Raw genomic sequence first — 17,955 nt, forward strand, 5'->3', positions numbered from 1 at the left:
TTTTCCCCCCGTTAAATTTCTGCCAAGAAAAACGTCATCGAAAGGAAACAAAACAAAACAAAACCAGGCACCCCCAAATTTTGACAGCAGTCTCTCTTTTTCTCTCTCTTGTTTTCCGCTCGCTGGCTTTGCATCCCGGCGAGACGGAAATTAATGCTCTTGAGAAGAAGGGAACGCTTCTGCCCCCCTCTCGATCTGTTCGTAGCAGTTCCCAAAACCATCGCACCCCAATTCTTGTCCATGAGGCACGGTGGAATTTCGCCATTGTCCACCATCGATTTCGCTGCTCCATTCCATTTGCTCTTCAGTTTTTTTGTTTTTTTTTTAAAGTTCAGGGTTTTTCTTCCTGCTTTTTTTAATACAAAATCAGCACCACCCAGGAAAAAAAACAACAACCAAAAACGAGAAAAGGTTTGTTCTGGAGAATAAATTAGAAAAGGGGTCCGTCAGGAGAACGCCCCAAGGTCACGGCGCTTCTGCTATCTGCCCCCCTGGGGTCAGGGCAGGTTTGAGTCGAGAAGGGCGGGCGGAGATCAGAGGCTCAGCTGCTATTGGAGGGAGAGGGCGGAGGGCAGAACATAGCAACCCCCCCCCTCCCCACGCGCATGGCGAGCAGGGGGGGGGCGAGCTAGCGTGTAGAGACGGCCCAGACATCCGTGTCCAGGCGTGGTATGGCTCATCTGGAACTGGGCGGCGCAGACTGCAGGAGAAAATGGGAGAAAAAAAGCCTATCATTATTAGCAGCCCGTCTTCCAAATCGTAGCACCGTAGAGTTGGAAGGAACCCCTGAGGGTCATCTAGTCCAACCCCCCTGCAGCAACGAAGGAATCCGTCCTCTATGTGACAGCCCTTCCGATATTTGAAGGTGGCTATCCTAACTCCCACTTCCCAGGCTAAATGTGCCCCACTCCCTCAACCGCTCCTAGACCAGTCTTGGTCACCCTCCTCTTGTCAAAATCCTTTTTAAACCGGGGTGCCCAGAATCAGACAGTTTCCAGGTGGGGGTCTGACCCGTGGTCTAAACCACAGAGCCTAGGGCTTGCCGATCGGAAGGTCGGCAGTTCGAATCCCCGCGACGGGGTGAGCTCCCGTTGCCCGGTCCCTTCTCCTGCCCACCTAGCAGTTTGAAAGCACATCAAGTGCAAGTAGATAAATAGGTACTGCTCCAGCGGGAAGGTAAACGGCGTTTCCGTGCGCTGCTCTGGTTTGCCAGAAGCGGCTTAGTCCTGCTGGTCACATGACCCGGAAAAACTGCGGACAAACGCTGGCTCCCTCGGCCTATAGAGCGAGATGAGCGCCGCAACCCCAGAGTCATCCGCGACTGGACCTAACACTCAGAGGTACCTTTACCGCTTTCCTTGACCTGTTGATGCAGCCTATAATCAGATGAGCTGCTTTTGCTGCTGCGTCGTGTTAAAATTGTGGTCGGCTCAAGACACCTATATACTTTTTTAACAAGCACTGCTGTCGTGCCAGGTGTCCCTCGCATCCACGCTAAGTTTGTGCACCTGGTTATACCTGCCTAACTGCAGAACCTGGCATTTGTCCCTGTTGACATGCATTGTGCTAGTTTGCGTCCAGTTCTCCAATCTGTTACAGTCCCCTTTCCTGCTTGGCAGGGGGTTGGACTAGATGGCCCTTGTGGTCTCTTCCAACTCTATGATTCTATGAATCCTGATTCTTTCTCCTGCTATTTCTTCAGCCCGATTCCCCCAGCTCATCCTGGGCGACGCCAACATGGGAACAGAAGCAGAGCCTAGCCCAGCATCCTGTTCTCACACTGGCCAACCAGATGCCCATTATGGGAAACCCACAGGCAGGATCCCAGCACAAGAGCCCTCTCTCCCCACTGGCATTCAGAGGCCTTGCCTCCAACTGTGGAGAGACAGCATAGGCATTGGGGCTGCAAGCCATGAATTCCCCTCTCCTTCATGTGTTCGTCTATTCCTCTTTTTAAAACCCTGCTTCCTGCTGGAGGGAGTTCCATCGGTTAACTATATGCTTTATGAAGGACTTTCTTTTATCTGTCCTGAATCTTCTAACATTCAGCTTTGTTGAATGCCCATGAGTTTTATGGTTACTGGGGGAGGGTGGGGGGAGAGACTTGGTAGAAATGACTTCACTGCTAACAGAAACTGGGGTTTTGTGTTGTATCCAGTTTCCATTTTTCAGATCTCTTAAATATAATTAACAACAACCAGTAATCCTCAGAGAGCCACTTTGGGAGGACACTGGAGTTGCTTGAACGGCTCTGAAGTGCCTTGAAGAGCCTTGGTGACGTTTCCCTTTTCTGCCACTAGGCCAGGAAATAAATAGAATCATAGAGTTGGAAGAGACCACAAGGGCCATCCAGTCCAACCCCCTGCCAAGCAGGAAACACCATCAAAGCATTCTTGACATATGGCTGTCAAGCCTCTGCTTTAAAGACCTCCAAAGAAGGAGACTCCACCACACTCCTTGGCAGCAAATTCCACTGTCAAACAGCTCTTACTGTCAGGAAGTTCTTCCTAATGTTTAGGTGGAATCTTCTTTCTTGTAGTTTGAATCCATTGCTCCATGTCCACTTCTCTGGAGCAGCGGAAAACCACCTTTCTCCCTCCTCTATATGACATCCTTTTACAGTATATATTTGAACATGGCTATCATATCCCCCCTTAACCTTCTCTTCTCCAGGCTAAACATACCCAGCTCCCTAAGCCGTTCCTCATAAGGCATCGTTTCCAGGCCCCTAGTGAGGGGTGTGCGGGGCTGGGGAAGCCGAGGGCGCCTGGCAGCTCCTCCTCGCCCATGGGGGGCCTGCCTCTCCTCCTTCCCCAGACACATACTCACCAGGGTGAAGCTGTCGTAGATGTTTATCAGCTCTTCTGTCTTGTACTGCTCAAGCACCACCACGCCGTGGAGAGAGGAGCTCCGCTTGCGGGCACAGGCCTCACAGTGCACCAGGTACGTGTTTTTGCCTCCGTTTTCGCTCGTCACGAAAAGAACGTTGAAGACCTCCACCTGTGGGGAGCACACGGGGAATCAGCGGCCGTCGCAACGGGATGTAGCCTTTGTCTCCAACCCCCCCTAGTCAACCTGTGCTGGGTAATCGTGGAAAGCCAGTTAAAGGCTTTCCTTCCCACCTCTGCCTCTAATCACACTAAGCAGATAATAGTCCCCTAAGGCTCCAAGAGGCTTGGCGCTCAGCCCCACCTATAACCCCTCCAAATTTCCCCCAGGTCTGCTCCCCACGCCCTCAGCTACTAGATCCCCTTTAATTGCACGGCAGATCTCCTCCTCCCGCTGCATTCCAAAATCCAAACCAAGAAGTTCTGCTCTTCCTTTAAATACCTCCCCGACATAATCGACGCACCTTCGTTGGGAGAAGAGTTTCCCAGGCCTTACTCTCCCCCCCCCGCCCTCCCCTGCCTTCCACTTTTATTAGCAGTTAACAACGGCCACCAACGAAAGCATAAATGCCAGCCTGCCATGGTTTCTAGCGTTGAAGCAAGGATCTCTCCCAGCACTGCAGTCACACTCGAGGCAAAGACATTGAGAAGGGCAAGCCTTTTGTGTTTACAGGTTAAAACCCTCCCTTCCGGAAAGGGCGGGGCGGGCGTTGCCCAAGCCCGTCCCTGCCACTGGCAGAGAACGTCAGCCGTGGCTCAAGGCGGGCAAAAGGAGCCCCCTTGGGCGCTGCGGCGAAAGAAGAGAGCGAAACACAAAGCTTGCGGCAGCTTCCTTTGCCACGGGGTGAGGCTTTCTTGCTGGAAAGAGGGGGCAGAAGTGTGGTACCCAGAGAATGACGCCGACACAGAACCAAGGGGGGGAAGGAGCTTTATTTCTTCTCCACCAAAATGGGGGGGAACGGACCGAGCTCGGTGCACTTGGCTAACATGTCACATGCCCGAAACGCAACCTATTGCTAAGTGTCCTTCTCTGGTGCATCTTGGAAAAGTTGATCAGGCCTCGCCGGAGCGACAGGGAGAGATCCCCAAATCTTGGCATCTTCAAAGGATGCTCTGCCCTGCATCACCTGGCAGGACTCTGGGATAGGTGTCCTTGCGATGGGGGCAAAGGAGGTCCAACACAGGATTCTGCTTTGAGTTGGGTGGGACTCTGGAAACAGAGGCTTCTTCCTCCATCTCAGGCATTTCATGCCTCAAGCCATTGCTCGGCTGACTTCCTCTCTCCCTGTGAGGCTCGGCCGACAACCAGCCCTGCATCCTTTCCACTTCCCAGGGGGTCGGACTAGATGACCGTGTGGGTCCCCTCCAACTCTACCGTTCTGTGATTCTATGGTTTCTTTTAACCCAAGTCGCCACAGCTGAGTCCTGGGCTCCACGGCTGGGGAGGTCCTTCTCCCCGGCTGGCAGGGGCTGCAATTTCCTCCACCCTAATTCACGGCTCAGTCACGGCGGCTTCCTGGCTTCAGTCGGGATGGCGTCTCGCTTTTGAGACGGCACAGCAGACATTCTTTCTTCGCTGCTTGAGCTGCGCTGTCTCTCAGACTACCCTGAGACCTCAGGACGCGGTCCTTCAAGAACACCAGTGGAGCTTTGCGGCTGGATCAGGCTCATTTCAGCCTAGCACCCTACCCGTCCCCTGCAATTCCCAGCAGCTAGGACTCTTGCTCCCTCAGACAATGGAGATAAGAGCACAGCCATCGAGGCGAGTAGCCGCTGAGAGCCTCATCTCCCATGAAATTGTCTAATCCCCTTCCAGAGACTTCCAAGTTTGCAACCACCACTGCCTCCTGCAGCAGGGAGTTCCACAGTTTGAGGATGCACTTAAAAGCATGTTCTTTCTTCTATCTATCCCGAATCTTCCAAGGATCAGCTTCACTCTCTGGCCCCTAAGCTGCACCAGGCATTGTTTTATACACCTATAATCTTTTCGGTAAACTAAGAAGCCCCGTAGGGGAAATACTCCAGTCCCTTAATCATTTTGGTTGCCGTTTCCCAAACCTCTCCTGTCTCCGCACAATGAGACTTTTTGAGGCGCAGCCACCAGAATTCTGCTTGGGGTCCAGCTTCCTCCATTGGGGTCCTTCTCCCCTCCTTCAGAGAGGGGAGGTATAAAATTATATTTTCCTCCTGTTTTCATCATAGACTTCTTAGTTTGAGACTCTTGACCGACAGCCATGATTTGAGGTGAAGTTTCAAAGAGCCACGAGGTCCGACTTCACAATACGCTTCTGGATCCTTCCGGAGGCTTCTTTTTCAACAGAGCTTTTTTTAAGACACGCGTTTCATACTCACTGTTTCGACCTTCCTAATCCCCTTTATGGAACCTCAGGGGCCGTCAGGCATGAAGGAGGCACGGGGGCCTCAAACTGGAGTTGGGTACAGGAGGTATTTTAAAGACAAGCAGGCCTCATCAAACACTGTTCACACCATAAAGGCCTAGGAAAACCCTGCCAGGCCCTAAGGTGGGTCCTGACTTCAGTGAAAGGGGGAAGGACTGTTTTCCAAAAAATAAAAGTCTGTGGCGGTGGGGGGGAACAGAGTCTGTCACAGGCTAGAAGGACCTGCCGGTCGCTCTCTGCCAAAGAGCTCAGAGGAAATGGATCGCCGAAAATGGAAAGATGGCCACTTCCGTGGGGGTCAACTTTCAGAGAACGTGAATGCGGAAGGCAAACTTTGTCCCCATAGTCAGAACTGCAGAGAGGGCCAGACATGGAAGCCCAGAAGAACTGGGGTTTATTCAGAGAACGTGAATGCGGAAGGCAAACCTTGTCCCCATAATAAAAAAAATCCTTCAGTAGCACCTTAAAGACCAACTAAGTTTTTATTTTGGTATGAGCTTTCGTGTGCATGCACACTTCTTCAGATACCCATAGTCAGAACTGCAGAGAGGGCCAGACATGGAAGCCCAGTGTACTGGGGTTTATTTTGGGGGGTGTCTCGGAGCAGGGCGCGCCACCTGCATTGCTGGCGCTGTGGCGGACCTGTGGAGAAGGGGCAGCGCCCCGGAGGAAAGCGAAGTTGAGAGAGGGACGGAGCCTCACCCCCGTGGAGTTGCCACTGTGGCGGGAGAGAGAAAAGCGAGGAGAGGCAGAAAGGCTTACGTCACATTCGTTGCAGTAGTAGGCCGGCTCGTCCTTCACGCGGCCCTGGTAAGCAATCTTCTTGCCGGACCGGATGAGGCTCTCTCTCTGCACCTGGCAGTGTTTGATGGACTGCATCAGACAGTACCTGTGAGCAGGAGAAGACAGGGCAGGGGTCAGGATGCGGCCGGATGGAGCAGCCAACAGATTGATGTTGGTGCGGGCGGGCAAAGTCCCCTGAAGGGATTCTGTTAATTTAATTGCATCTTGCCTTGCCCCCGAAGGTCAATGTGTGTTAAGGCTGCACATGTTAGAAACGGCACGATTTTGGTGTTTTTACCGGGCCTGCGCAGGGACCCAGGTGGCGCTGTGGTTAAACCACAGAGCCTAGGGCTTGCTGATCAGAAGGTCGGCGGTTCGAATCCCTGTGACGGGGTGAGCTCCCGTTGCTTGGTCCCAGCTCCTGCCAACCTAGCATTTCGAAAGCACGTCAAAATGCAAGTAGATAAATAGGAACCGCTACAGCGGGAAGGTAAACGGCGTTTCCATGTGCTGCTCCGGTTTGCCAGAAGCGGCTTTGTCATGCTAGCCACATGACCCAGAAGCTGTACGCCGGCTCCCTCGGCCAATAATGTGAGATGAGCGTGCAACCCCAGAGTCGGTCACAACTGGACCTGATGGTCAGGGGTCCCTTTACCTTTGCCTTTTACCTGGCCTGCGCAGTAAACATCGCATCTGTATTTAAACAGTAGCCACGGAAGAGACGGTAAATGACACATCTGGGCAGGGACTCGGGCCAATTGGGGGTGGGGCTGAGCTCTTTCGCTAGCCCAAAACTACTGGAAGCTCAAAAAATTGCAGAGCCTTTTTCTTAGCTTAAAGGAAGGAAGGACGCAAGGCAGCAAGAGCTCAGGGGTGGGAAAAGCCTCAAGCCTTGACACCCCCCCCCCAAATAACCCACTCAAATTCATGTTTCTTTTCCCTTGTTTTTATCATGCATTTTGTGTTTTAGTATTGTCTCTTTATGTTGTGAGCAGCGCTGAGATTTATGGATGAATTGTGGTATACAAATTTAAGAAATAAATACAAATTTTTAAAAAAGTTTTTTTTTTTAGGAAAGAAACAACATCCAAACTCTAAATCCTATCAATTCACATTACAGTGGTACCTTTACTTACGAATTTAATGCGTTCCGAACACACATTTGTAAGACGAAAAAAATTGTAAGTCGAATCCCATAGGAATGCATTGGGAGAAAAAATTCGTAAGTCGAAGCAACCCTATCTAAAAATTCGTAAGTAGGAAAAAATCCTATCTAAACCGCATCCAAGATGGCGGACGGAGCTCCATTCGTAAGTAGACACATTCGTAAGTAGAGTTATTTGTAAGTAGAGGTACCACTGTACGTAAACATTTTGTCAAAGGGAACCTTTCCCTCCCCAAATGCAAGTGTCAGTGATCATTTGTGTATTGCCTTTCCTATAATAAATATTTTTTGTGGGGCAGGCCTTCCTCGCTGAGTTGGAACGTAATTTGGGCAGCCCAGGACGTCCCTACACGGTGACGCACTGGCCAGGCTGGTGCTCCGGGGAGGTGACTTTGGTGCCGCTGCTAACACGCGGTTGGACTTCACCCCTGGAAGTGCACTCCATTGTCTGTTGAGACAGACGGATGCCAACACCATCACCAGCCGCTTTTGCAAAATCCATGTTTCTTTTCCCAGACAAACTCTTGACTCCTTTACCAGCGCAGGGGACAACATGCATAAGGCTACTTCTCTTATTTGTAATGCAACATTTCTAGGTAAAGGTAAAGGGGCCCCTGACCATCAGGTCCAGTCGTGTCCGACTCTGGGGTTGCGACGCTCATCTCGCTCTATAGGCCGAGGGAGCCAGCGTTTGTCCGCAGACAGCTTCCGGGTCATGTGGCCAGCATGACAAAGCTGCTTCTGGCGAACCAGAGCAGCGCACGGAAACGGCGTTTACCTTCCCGCCGGAGCGGTCCCTATTTATCTACTTGCACTTTTTTGATGTGCTTTCGAACTGCTACCGTGTTTCTCCGAAAATAAGACACCGTCTTATATTTATTTTTCTTAAAAAAAAAACACAATGGTTTATTTTCAGGGGATGTCTCTTTTTTTTATTAAAAATGGTTCAGTTTAACCTACAAGGTTAAACTACCTATCACTATGGCTTATTTTCGGGGTATGGCTTATATTCCTTATATTCCTTGAATGCTTAAAAATCCTGCTATGTCTTATTTTATTCCAGTAGAAATTGGAGTTCTTGGTAAAGTCCAGAAGTAAACGAAAAATTGCAAGAACTCGGGCCAGAAAGGATAATTTCAAAAGATATTCACAAAGTTTTATTCAGGATAACTTCCAGTAAATATCAACATCAGGACAAGGCCCTGTTTCGATGATTCTTCATCAGCGAGGTTTCTTAGGTCTAAGTGTACCAAGTATGTTTGCTTTTCAAACTTAGACCTAAGAAACCTCGCTGATGAAGAATCATCGAAACAGGGCCTTGTCCTGATGTTGATATTTACTGGAAGTTATCCTGAATAAAACTTTGTGAATGTCTTATTTTATGGCTGTGTCTTATTTTCGGAGAAACAGGGTAGGTGGGCAGGAGCTGGGACCGAGCAACGGAAGCTCACCCCGTTGCAGGGATTCGAACCGCCGACCTTCTGATCAGCAAGCCCTAGACTCTGTGGTTTAACCCACAGTGCCACCTGGGTCCCTATTGCCTGTTTATCTGTTCTATAGATTACACACACACACTTCCTGCGCCCACCACCAAATGACGGAGATCCCCCCTGCAACCAAAATGAGGCTGGGGTCCTCATCATTTCAGCAGAGGGCCCCCTGTGCCTTCCCACCGAGGACCCCTTGTATCTGGTCCCCCGCCAAGAGACTTTTGTGCACCTGAGGAGAAAGGGTGGGGGGGGGGCAGGGTGCTGATGCAAAAGCAGGCGGGACATGGGCAGGAAAGGCTGGGGGATTTGCAGGGGGGGGGAGAAAAAACCAAAGGCCCTCCTCACTTGATCATTTTGTACAAGTCGGGGTCGCTGATCTTGACAGTACGGGCCACGTTCCAGGAGACGTGGATCATGGGCACGATGGACTTGACGTTCTTCACCTCGTTCCATTCGTAGCGCTCGAGCGCCAGCTGGTACTGGTAAGCTGCAAGGGAAAGGGAAGAGGTCAAGGGGGGGCAGGAAGAGGACGCCCCTCCAGGCGAGGAGAGGATCGTGTCATGGAAGCTGGGAGAGGGTCTTCAGAAGGACGTGGGCAGGTGTCCAAGTCACATGCACCCACAGCAAAAGAAGAAGGTGGCCGCAAGCAGGATCCGAGCACAAGAGCCCTCTTCCCTCCTGCCGTTGCCAGGATTCAGAAGCCTACTGCTTAGGGAAGCTTTTAATATTTGATCAATTATTGTATTTTAATATTTTGTTGGAAGTCGCCCAGAGTGGCTGGGGAAACCCAGCCAGATGGGCGGGGTATAAATAATAAATTATTATTATTATTATTATTATTATTATTATTATTATTATTACTACTACTACTACATCACCTTGCCTACAAAGGTCCGTATAGTTGAAGCTATGGTTTTCCCAGTAGCGATGTATGGAAGCGAGAGCTGGACCATAAAGAAGGCTGATCGCCGAAGAATGGATGCTTTTGAATTCTGGTGCTGGAGGAGACTCTTGAGAGTCCCATGGACTGCAAGAAGATCAAACCTCTCCATTCTGAAGGAAATCAGCTCTGAGCACTAACTGGAAGGACAGATCCTGAAGCTGAGGCTCCAATACTTTGGCCACCTCATGAGAAGAGAAGACTCCCTGGAAAAGACCTTGATGTTGGGAAAGATGGAGGGCACTAAGAGAAGGGGACGACAGAGGGCGAGATGGCTGGAGAGTGTCCTCGAAGCTACAAACATGAGTTTGACCAAACTGCGGGAGGCAGTGCAAGACAGGAGTGCCTGGCGTGCTCTGGTCCATGGGGTCACGAAGAGTCGGACACGACTAAACGACTAAGCAACAACAATTGTTCCCAACCACTTTCATTGCTGTGAGGCACTTGCATGAAAGGGGATGAATAAATTGTTATTAATAATAATAGCAGTATGGTGTGGGTTTTTTCCCCCTGGTCTGGAGTATGTGAAAAGCAGGAGCGCTGACAAGGCCTTAGTTGAGGTAAGACAAGGTGCTAGTCCTTTGTGAGTGGCCCTGTAGCCCAGCAAGGCTCGGGATCACGTTAACCCCTAAAACAAAGGAAAGCTGTTTCTCTGTGTGTTTAACCCGTGACCTGTCATTTACCAATATGGGGGGAAAAAACTTTAGTTGTGAGCAAGAGGGGAATTAAAAGAGAACCATTTAGCAATCAGGAAAAAGGTTTCTGGGATGTTGGCGGACAGAGAGAAATGCCTGTCTCCATCTCAGCTTCATCTCTTTGCGACACTAGCAGCTTTTCAGATGTCCTTTTGTGCCCAGTCAGTACAGCCTCAGGATGGTGGGTTCGAGCCCCGCGTTGGGCAAAATATTCCTGCATCGCAGGGGGTTGGACTAGATGACCCTCGGGGGGCCTTCCAACTCTGCAATTCTGTGATTCTTCTCTGGATCATCCACACAGAGGAGGAAACTTGGCTTTTCAGATTCCAGTTCTTACTACTTTTAATAATTTTCACCTGAGTGAATTTTCTGTTTGGATCTTCCTAGATCCATTTGCAGAACTTATATGCAGAATTCATCATGCAAAAGGCCGGACTAGATGAATCCCAAGCCGGAATTAAGATTGCCGGAAGAAATATCAACAACCTCAGATATGCAGATGACGCAACCTTGATGGCAGAAAGCGAGGAGGAATTAAAGAACCATTTAACGAGGGTGAAAGAGGAGAGCGCAAAATATGGTCTGAAGCTCAACATCAAAAAAACCAAGATCATGGCCACTGGTCCCATCACCTCCTGGCAAATAGAAGGGGAAGAAATGGAGGCAGTGAGATATTTTACTTTCTTGGGCTCCTTGATCACTGCAGATGGTGACAGCAGTCACGAAATTGAAAGACGCCTGCTTCTTGGGAGAAAAGCAATGACAAACCTAGACAGCATCTTAAAAAGCAGAAACATCACCTTGCCAACAAAGGTCCGTATAGTTAAAGCTATGGTTTTCCCAGTAGTGATGTATGGAAGCGAGAGCTGGACCATAAAGAAGGCTGATCGCCGAAGAATGGATGTTTTTGAATTCTGGTGCTGGAGGAGACTCTTGAGAGTCCCATGGACTGCAAGAAGATCAAACCTATCCATTCTGAAGGAAATCAGCCCTGCGTGCTCACTGGAAGGACAGATCGTGAAGCTGAGGCTCCAATACTTTGGCCACCTCATGAGAAGAGAAAAGACGCCCTGGAAAAGACCTTGATGTTGGGAAAGATGGAGGGCACTAGGAGAAGGGGACGACAGAGGACGAGATGGTTGGACAGTGTTCTCGAAGCTACGAACATGAGTCTGACCAAACTGCGGGAGGCAGTGCAAGACAGGAGTGCCTGGCGTGCTCTGGTCCATGGGGTCACAAAGAGTCGGACACGAATAAACGACTAAACAACAAGTGTAATGTTGCAAGTTTTCACTACGGCCCTGAGACTTTTTTTTAAAATTGATTTTTAAAAGGAAAGCAGGGGAGAAGGAAGCAAAGATCCCAGAGAACCAATGAGATTCTTTCTGCTGAAAAGTCCAACCTCCCCCTTCCTTACCATGCGACCTCCCACCAACCCCATCAGTACCAATGGCAGCCCACCTGCCTTTCCTGCAGTGCCCCTTTCAACCTGTAGTTGGCGCCACACTGGAGAGAAATACAATGGTACCTTGGTTTACGAACTAAATCCGTTCAGGAAGTCCGTTCTTAAACCGAAACCATTCTTAAACTGAGGCACACCATACCTGCCAAGTTGCTGTCAGAGAAATAAGGGACCGGGCCGGAAATAGCAGACCGGAAGTAGCGGCTGCGGCCATTTTGGAACTGGGCGGAGCATGCTCAGAAGTGACTTTTGATGCTGCTTTGCCCAGTTCCAAAATGGCCGCCGCGCCAAAAGTCGCACTGAGCATGCTCTGATCAGTTCCAAAATGGCCACAGCGCTAGAATAAACGGGGAAACAGCTGGAAAAATGGGGATTTCCCAGGGAAAACGGGAGACTTGGCAGCTATGAGGCACACTTTTCCTAATGAGGCCTCCCGCTGCCGGTGCCCTTCCACCATTCGGCTTCTGTTCTTAGATCGAGATAAAGTTCATAAGCTGGGACACTACTTCCGGCTTTGCGGAGTTTGTAAACCAAATTGTTCGTAAACAGGACTCTTCTTAAACCGAGGTACCACTGTAATAGAGTCATGGAAGCAGGGCATGACCCTGCCCTTTAGAGTGTGGGGCGCTGGTGGGGCACCGGCTTCCCCTTTCCAACTCCCCCCCCCCCTGCCCCACTTTTCGGGACCTCGGCCATCCAGCTGAGTTACCTGTCAGGGGGCCAACGTTCCAGGCGATGTTATTACACCACCCAGTGGCCTGAACCCAATGCACCGTCCCGGCGTTGATCCACACAAGGTCTCCGGGGCGCTGGATGAAGCGGTAGACGGGGATGTTGGACTGGTAAAGGTCCTCGAGGACGGGCCACCACGAGCCGGTCAGGTAGTCGACACCGTGCCTGCGGGAAAGCGGGCGTTGGAGTGACGAGGCAAGAGGGAAGCCCCCCGGGAAAGACCTCCCCTCCTGATGATTAATACGTTCTCCTATGATGGCCCCACAGAAGTGGGCAAAGCAATGCAGCAGCAGCTCTCATGCCCCCGATCCCAGGAACCGAGCCCCCAAATCATCTCCCCCAACATGGCACCCATGGGTGCAACGGCATCCTCGAGGTATTCTCCTGGGACCCACAAAGCCTCTGGGCACCCACCCACACTGACTCTTGGGTCACGAGGTGGCAAGAGGGGTTACCTTTTCCTCCCCCTGAACAGACCATAGAGTTGAAGAAGGAAGTTGCAAGAGTGGCTTCCTTTGCCACTTCCTCCTCAAGCTTTCAGCTTAATTTTACTGGACCTGACTTCTGCTCAGTTCCCAAAAGCAAAGTGTGCATGTTGTGTGTGTGCTTTCCCTTTGTATGCCTCTGGGGCGGTTATCTGGGGGAGAGAAGTGACCGGGGGGGGGCACACCAATGGCTCTTGCTCAAAAACCCACACGGGGCCCGAAAGGTTGGGATCCCCTGGTACCAGCGATCTCTCCATCTTGCATAAGCATATATGACATTTATACAGTAGCAGGGAAATGACATGCTCTGAAGACCCTCACCTTTCACAGAAGGCGCTGATGTCCTGCCAGTAATGCTCGTGGACAGCAAACCACTCGCAATCCCCCGGCCCGATGTTGATGTTCACGGAGCAGAAGTTGTTGTTCTCCTGGTGCCCTAGAAGTTGTGTTTTTTTTGGGGGGGGCAACAGGACACAAGTTATAACAGAGGTTCTCAAAGGGTCTGGCATTAGAGTATGGCAAGTGCGGCAGAAGGATTTGAGGACAATCCTAAACATTTCAATGTAGTGTGCAGCATCAAAACAAAACTATTTTTGCTTATTTGCAAATTATGGATAGATAGATATATTTTCCAAAATGAGAGCAAGAAATGGATACCTAGGACAATATTGTTGTGGTTTTCAAGCCTCAAGTATGAAAGATCGGAAAAGAGAAAGGCATCTTTGTGTTGATGAGCAGATAAGAGTTTGTCTGTCTCAAATTGGACCTAATATAAATGAGATTGCCTGGCAAAAGCAAGCACATGCCTCTCACTGTACGCGTTCATAATTATCTGGGGGCAGCCATGCTAGAGAGGTGGGAAGCAGAAAGCTTGCTCACATCCCTGAACTAAGCTAGCAGCTGACCATTCAGAAACTGGGCCTGAGTTTTGGCTTTCCTCTTCCCTCCCCATCCTTTTCCTCCTATGTGTCATGTGTTTTTCCCCAATCGTAAGCCTGCAGGCAGGGGCTGCCTTGGGTTGTATGTTAGGTGCTCTGCAGACCTTTTTCGGCTGAAGGGGGGGGTAGAGATACTCTAAATAAAACCACTCAATCAATCAAACAACCCAGCCAGTGGCTATCGCCGCAGCTTGTGGCCTTACCTGGTGTGCGGCTGCCAGGCACTTTCATGTACAGCTGCACCGTGTTCATGCCCAGGATGGTGTGCCCCACTTGACTCAGCATGTTCCCCGTCGACGTGACCCGCATGAAAGCTGGCAACTTGAGAAGCTCCTGCAGCTGCGGTTTCCACCTGCGATGCATTTAAGGGGAGAGCGCTTAGCTGCGATTCCTTGCATCGCAGGCGGTTGAACGAGGTGGCCCTTCCACAATTCGACGGCTATCAAGATTAGTTTTTAGGAAACTGCTTTCTAAATATTTATTATAACACTGATATGCATTCATTTACTGATTCTTTGCATTTATTCGCTGCCCTCCATCTCAATGAGAGCCCGTTTAAAAATGAAAACACATCTTGCACATCTTGTTGCCCACTGGGGGGCAGCACTGAGAAGCAATCATGTTTCCATCTAGTAACAACCACCAAATAATAATAATGGGGTTGGGGTGGAGACTAGGGGCCGGGGTTGGGGAGCTTCACCTGCAAAGACCAGTTATGACAACTGGAGGGAAAGCAAAGAGCTCTGTTACAGTGAGAAGGTGGCATACAATGCAATGGCAAAATACAACCACAGGGAGGCAGCATGGAGCATCACAATAGAGAGAAAGAATAAATCTAGGGCATAGCCACAGAGGGGCAGCACCGAGAAATATTAAGTCTCCTGCCTGCAAAGACAAATTATGGTCACAGAGGATCAGCAACGAGCAATGTTAAGTCTCATGCCTGCAATGGAAAATTAAGGCACAGAGGGGCAAGCAAAGAGCAATGCTCTAATGTCTGCAATGACAAATTATGGCCACAGAGCAGCAGCAATGAGCAATGTTAAGTCTCCTGCGTGCAGTGACAAATTATGGCCACAGAAGGGCAGCAACGAGCAATACTGTATTAAGTCTCCTGCCTGCAATGACAAATTATGGCCACAGAGGGGCAGCAACGAGCAATATTAAGTCTCCTGTCTGCAATGGAAAATTATGGCCACAGAGGGGCAGCAGCGAGCAATATTACTGGTAAGTCTCCTGCCAGCAATGGAAAATTATGGCCACAGAGGTGCAGCAACGAGCAATACTGTATTAAGTCTCCTGCCTGCAATGACAAATTATGGCCACAGAGGGGCAGCAATGAGCAATATTAAGTCTCCTGCCTGCAATGGAAAATTATGGCCAAAGAAAGTCTCCTGCCTGCAATGACAAATTATGGCCACAGAAGGGCAGCAACGAGCAATATTAAGTCTCCTGCCTGCAATGGAAAATTATGGCCACAGAGGGGCAGCAACGAGCCACAAAAAAACAAGGTCATTGAGAGAGCACAAGACTTTTAATCTCAGGGTTGTAGGTTCGAGCCCCACATTGGGCACATCTACGTTGCAGACGGTTAGAGTAGATGACCCTGGGGATCCCTTCCAACTCTACAAATCTTGTTGTTGTTGTTTAGTTGTGTCCGACTCTTCGTGACCCCATGGACCATAGCACGCCTACAAATCTATGGTTCTACAATTCCATAAAATCACGATCCTCGTTTTCTTGCAGTCATAAGACACAAGGATTGTGTGTTTGCCTGTAGGAAAAACAACCCTGGCACTTCGCAGTGTAAAGGCGGGGGTAGAATTGGAGGCAGTTAAAGAGCAAAGCTCTTCTCCCTGGTTCGAAACCGGGCAGAAACAGCCTTACATTTTATGGGACCCAGGTGGCACTGTGGGTTAAACCACAAAGTCTAGGGCTTGCTGATCAGAAGGTCGGCGGTTCGAATCCCTGCAACGGGGTGAGCTCCCGTTCCTCAGTCCCAGCTCCTGCCCACCTAGCAGTTTGAAAGCACATCAAAGTGCAAGTAGATAAATAGGGACCGCTTCGGCGGGACGGGAAGATAAACGGCGTTTCCGTGCGCTGCTCTGGTTCGCCAGAAGCAGCTTTGTCATGCTGGCCACATGACCCGGAAAAACTGTCTGCGGACAAACGCCGGCTCCCTCGGCCTATAGAGCGAGATGAGTGCCGCAACCCCAGAGTCGGACACGACGGGACCTGATGGTCAGGGGCCCCTTTACCTTTAAAGAGCAAAGCAACAATTCTCACCGTTTGGCATCCGAGAGGTCAATGTTGGTCCCAAACTTGATAATGTGGTGCGGTTTCTGGTCCGGGTTGCTGCAAAGGCCAAGAAAGGAAGAGTTATGATGCAGAAGGTGCAGATAAGAGAGATGGGAGGGAATTGCCCCCCTCCCCACACCATGGCCCATTGAAACCCTCCATCCAGCCCCAAAGAAATAATAATTTATCTATGAACCGCCCCATCCCAAAAGCGTAGTAACCCCTCTCTGCCTTCTACACACCGCTCAGTCTTCAAAATTCACTCATAAAGCATTGCAGGGGGCTGGATGACATGACCCGATTAAATCATTTTGGGGGTGCAGCAGCCTGGCAGACCCTGCCCCACAACTCACGCCCTCTTTTATTTGCATTCCATTTCAAACTGTTGCAAAGCCATTCCTCCAGCAGAAATCCACCCCCCCGCCCCCTCACTCCCCGAAATGAACAAAAACGGCAAATGCCATTGGAAACGTAAAGCAAGGTAAGGAAGGACGCTCTGGCAAGGCCTCCTACCTCGGGGGCGCCTCGGTGGTGCTGTCAGGCTCATCTGCTTCCTCGTCATCTGTCTCCTTGTCTTCCTACATCAAGAGACAGAAAGGTCAGATCGGGAATCCTCACCAATCCCCCTCCCCCAAATAACCCCCCACGCCATCCAGGAAGAGGCATTCAAGTTGGGGCACCCAATGAGAAGAAAAAGACCTTCACCCGCCAACCTTAACAATGCAGGAATACGGAGACCCCTCCCCAGCCCAAAGGGTGGCTTGCTCTATCTCCCTAAGGAGCGGGCTGGCCCACCCATTAGCCTCTGGGGTTTCCCTGGGCCGCCACCAGCTGCCTCGGGTAGCAGCAGCAAGGGGGCAGGCACCCCTTTCCGCTTTGCCTCAAGCGGCAAAATGACTTGGGCTGGCTCTGGCAGTAGGGGTGGGGGGAATGGCCCCGAGAGATGCCCCCCCCGCCTGCCGCCTTCTCACCTGGAGGGACTCCTGGAAGGAGGCCGCTTGGTACTGAGCGTATTTGGCGATGGTGGTGTGCGAGCGGCTGCTCTCGCAAGGCCACACCTGCTTCGTCCCGGAGAGGTCCCAGTTTTCGTCCGAGGGCTGCTGGACCTGCGTGCGAACCTCGACGGCGTGCTCCCCGCTCGCATCCACCAGCGTCTTTGTGCTGAACAGGCCCAGGTCTGAGGGGAGGGGAGCGGGTGTCATGGTGGGGCTTCAAGAGACCTCTGCCCCCTCCCTGTTCGCTGGCAAGTTTATGGGAGGAGGGAAAGCCCACCCTCTCCAGGCTTCCCCAGCCTGGTGCCCTCCAGATGTTTTTGGCTGGGAGTCGGAGGCAAAAACACCTGGAAGGTGCCCAGTTTGGGGCTGCCTAACCCAAGGCGAGACCTCTGAGAATCGTGACCTCTTTTTCTTTTCACTGCCCCCCACAAGGAAAAAGCGACTTCTTCAAACAAACCTCCTCCTCTTCCCGAACAACCGGATCCCAAGGGCTCACTGTGATCCTCACCGACTCACCAAGATCACATATTCCATTTTGTGGACGTCTTTTCATTAAAAGTACAGTCGTACCTCGGTTTCCAAACAGCTTGATTTTGGCTCCCAAACACCGCAAACCTGGAAGGGACTGTTCCGGTTTGCAAGCTATTTTTGGAAGCCAAAGGTCTGACGGGGCTTCCAATTGGCT

General features: G+C 50.7%; 1 protein-coding gene across 8 annotated transcripts in view; it reads right to left on the bottom strand.

The window, feature by feature from the left end:
• Positions 1–270: 270 nt before the first annotated feature.
• Positions 271–17,955, bottom strand: part of KDM6B (lysine demethylase 6B) — a 97,172-nt gene continuing 79,487 nt past the window's right edge. For 7 of the 8 annotated variants that reach the window (XR_015946702.1, XR_015946707.1, XR_015946704.1 and 4 more), the window contains exons 14-22: positions 17,247–17,452; positions 16,789–16,853; positions 16,264–16,332; positions 14,181–14,329; positions 13,361–13,475; positions 12,532–12,719; positions 9,071–9,212; positions 2,830–6,176; positions 271–700 (exon numbers count right to left, since the gene is read on the bottom strand). Coding sequence is in view for 1 of the 8 variants with exons in the window: in XM_060281901.2 (XP_060137884.2) it covers positions 677–700; positions 2,830–3,000; positions 6,050–6,176; positions 9,071–9,212; positions 12,532–12,719; positions 13,361–13,475; positions 14,181–14,329; positions 16,264–16,332; positions 16,789–16,853; positions 17,247–17,452 (1,256 nt within the window). In the remaining 7 variants the exon portion in view is untranslated. The remainder of the gene's footprint in view (positions 701–2,829; positions 6,177–9,070; positions 9,213–12,531; positions 12,720–13,360; positions 13,476–14,180; positions 14,330–16,263; positions 16,333–16,788; positions 16,854–17,246; positions 17,453–17,955) is intronic. The other variant, XM_060281901.2, reaches the window with a different exon arrangement.

This window comes from Zootoca vivipara, chromosome 12 (genome assembly GCF_965207765.1).
Source record: "Zootoca vivipara chromosome 12, rZooViv2.hap1.1, whole genome shotgun sequence".
Taxonomy (NCBI): domain Eukaryota; kingdom Metazoa; phylum Chordata; class Lepidosauria; order Squamata; family Lacertidae; genus Zootoca; species Zootoca vivipara.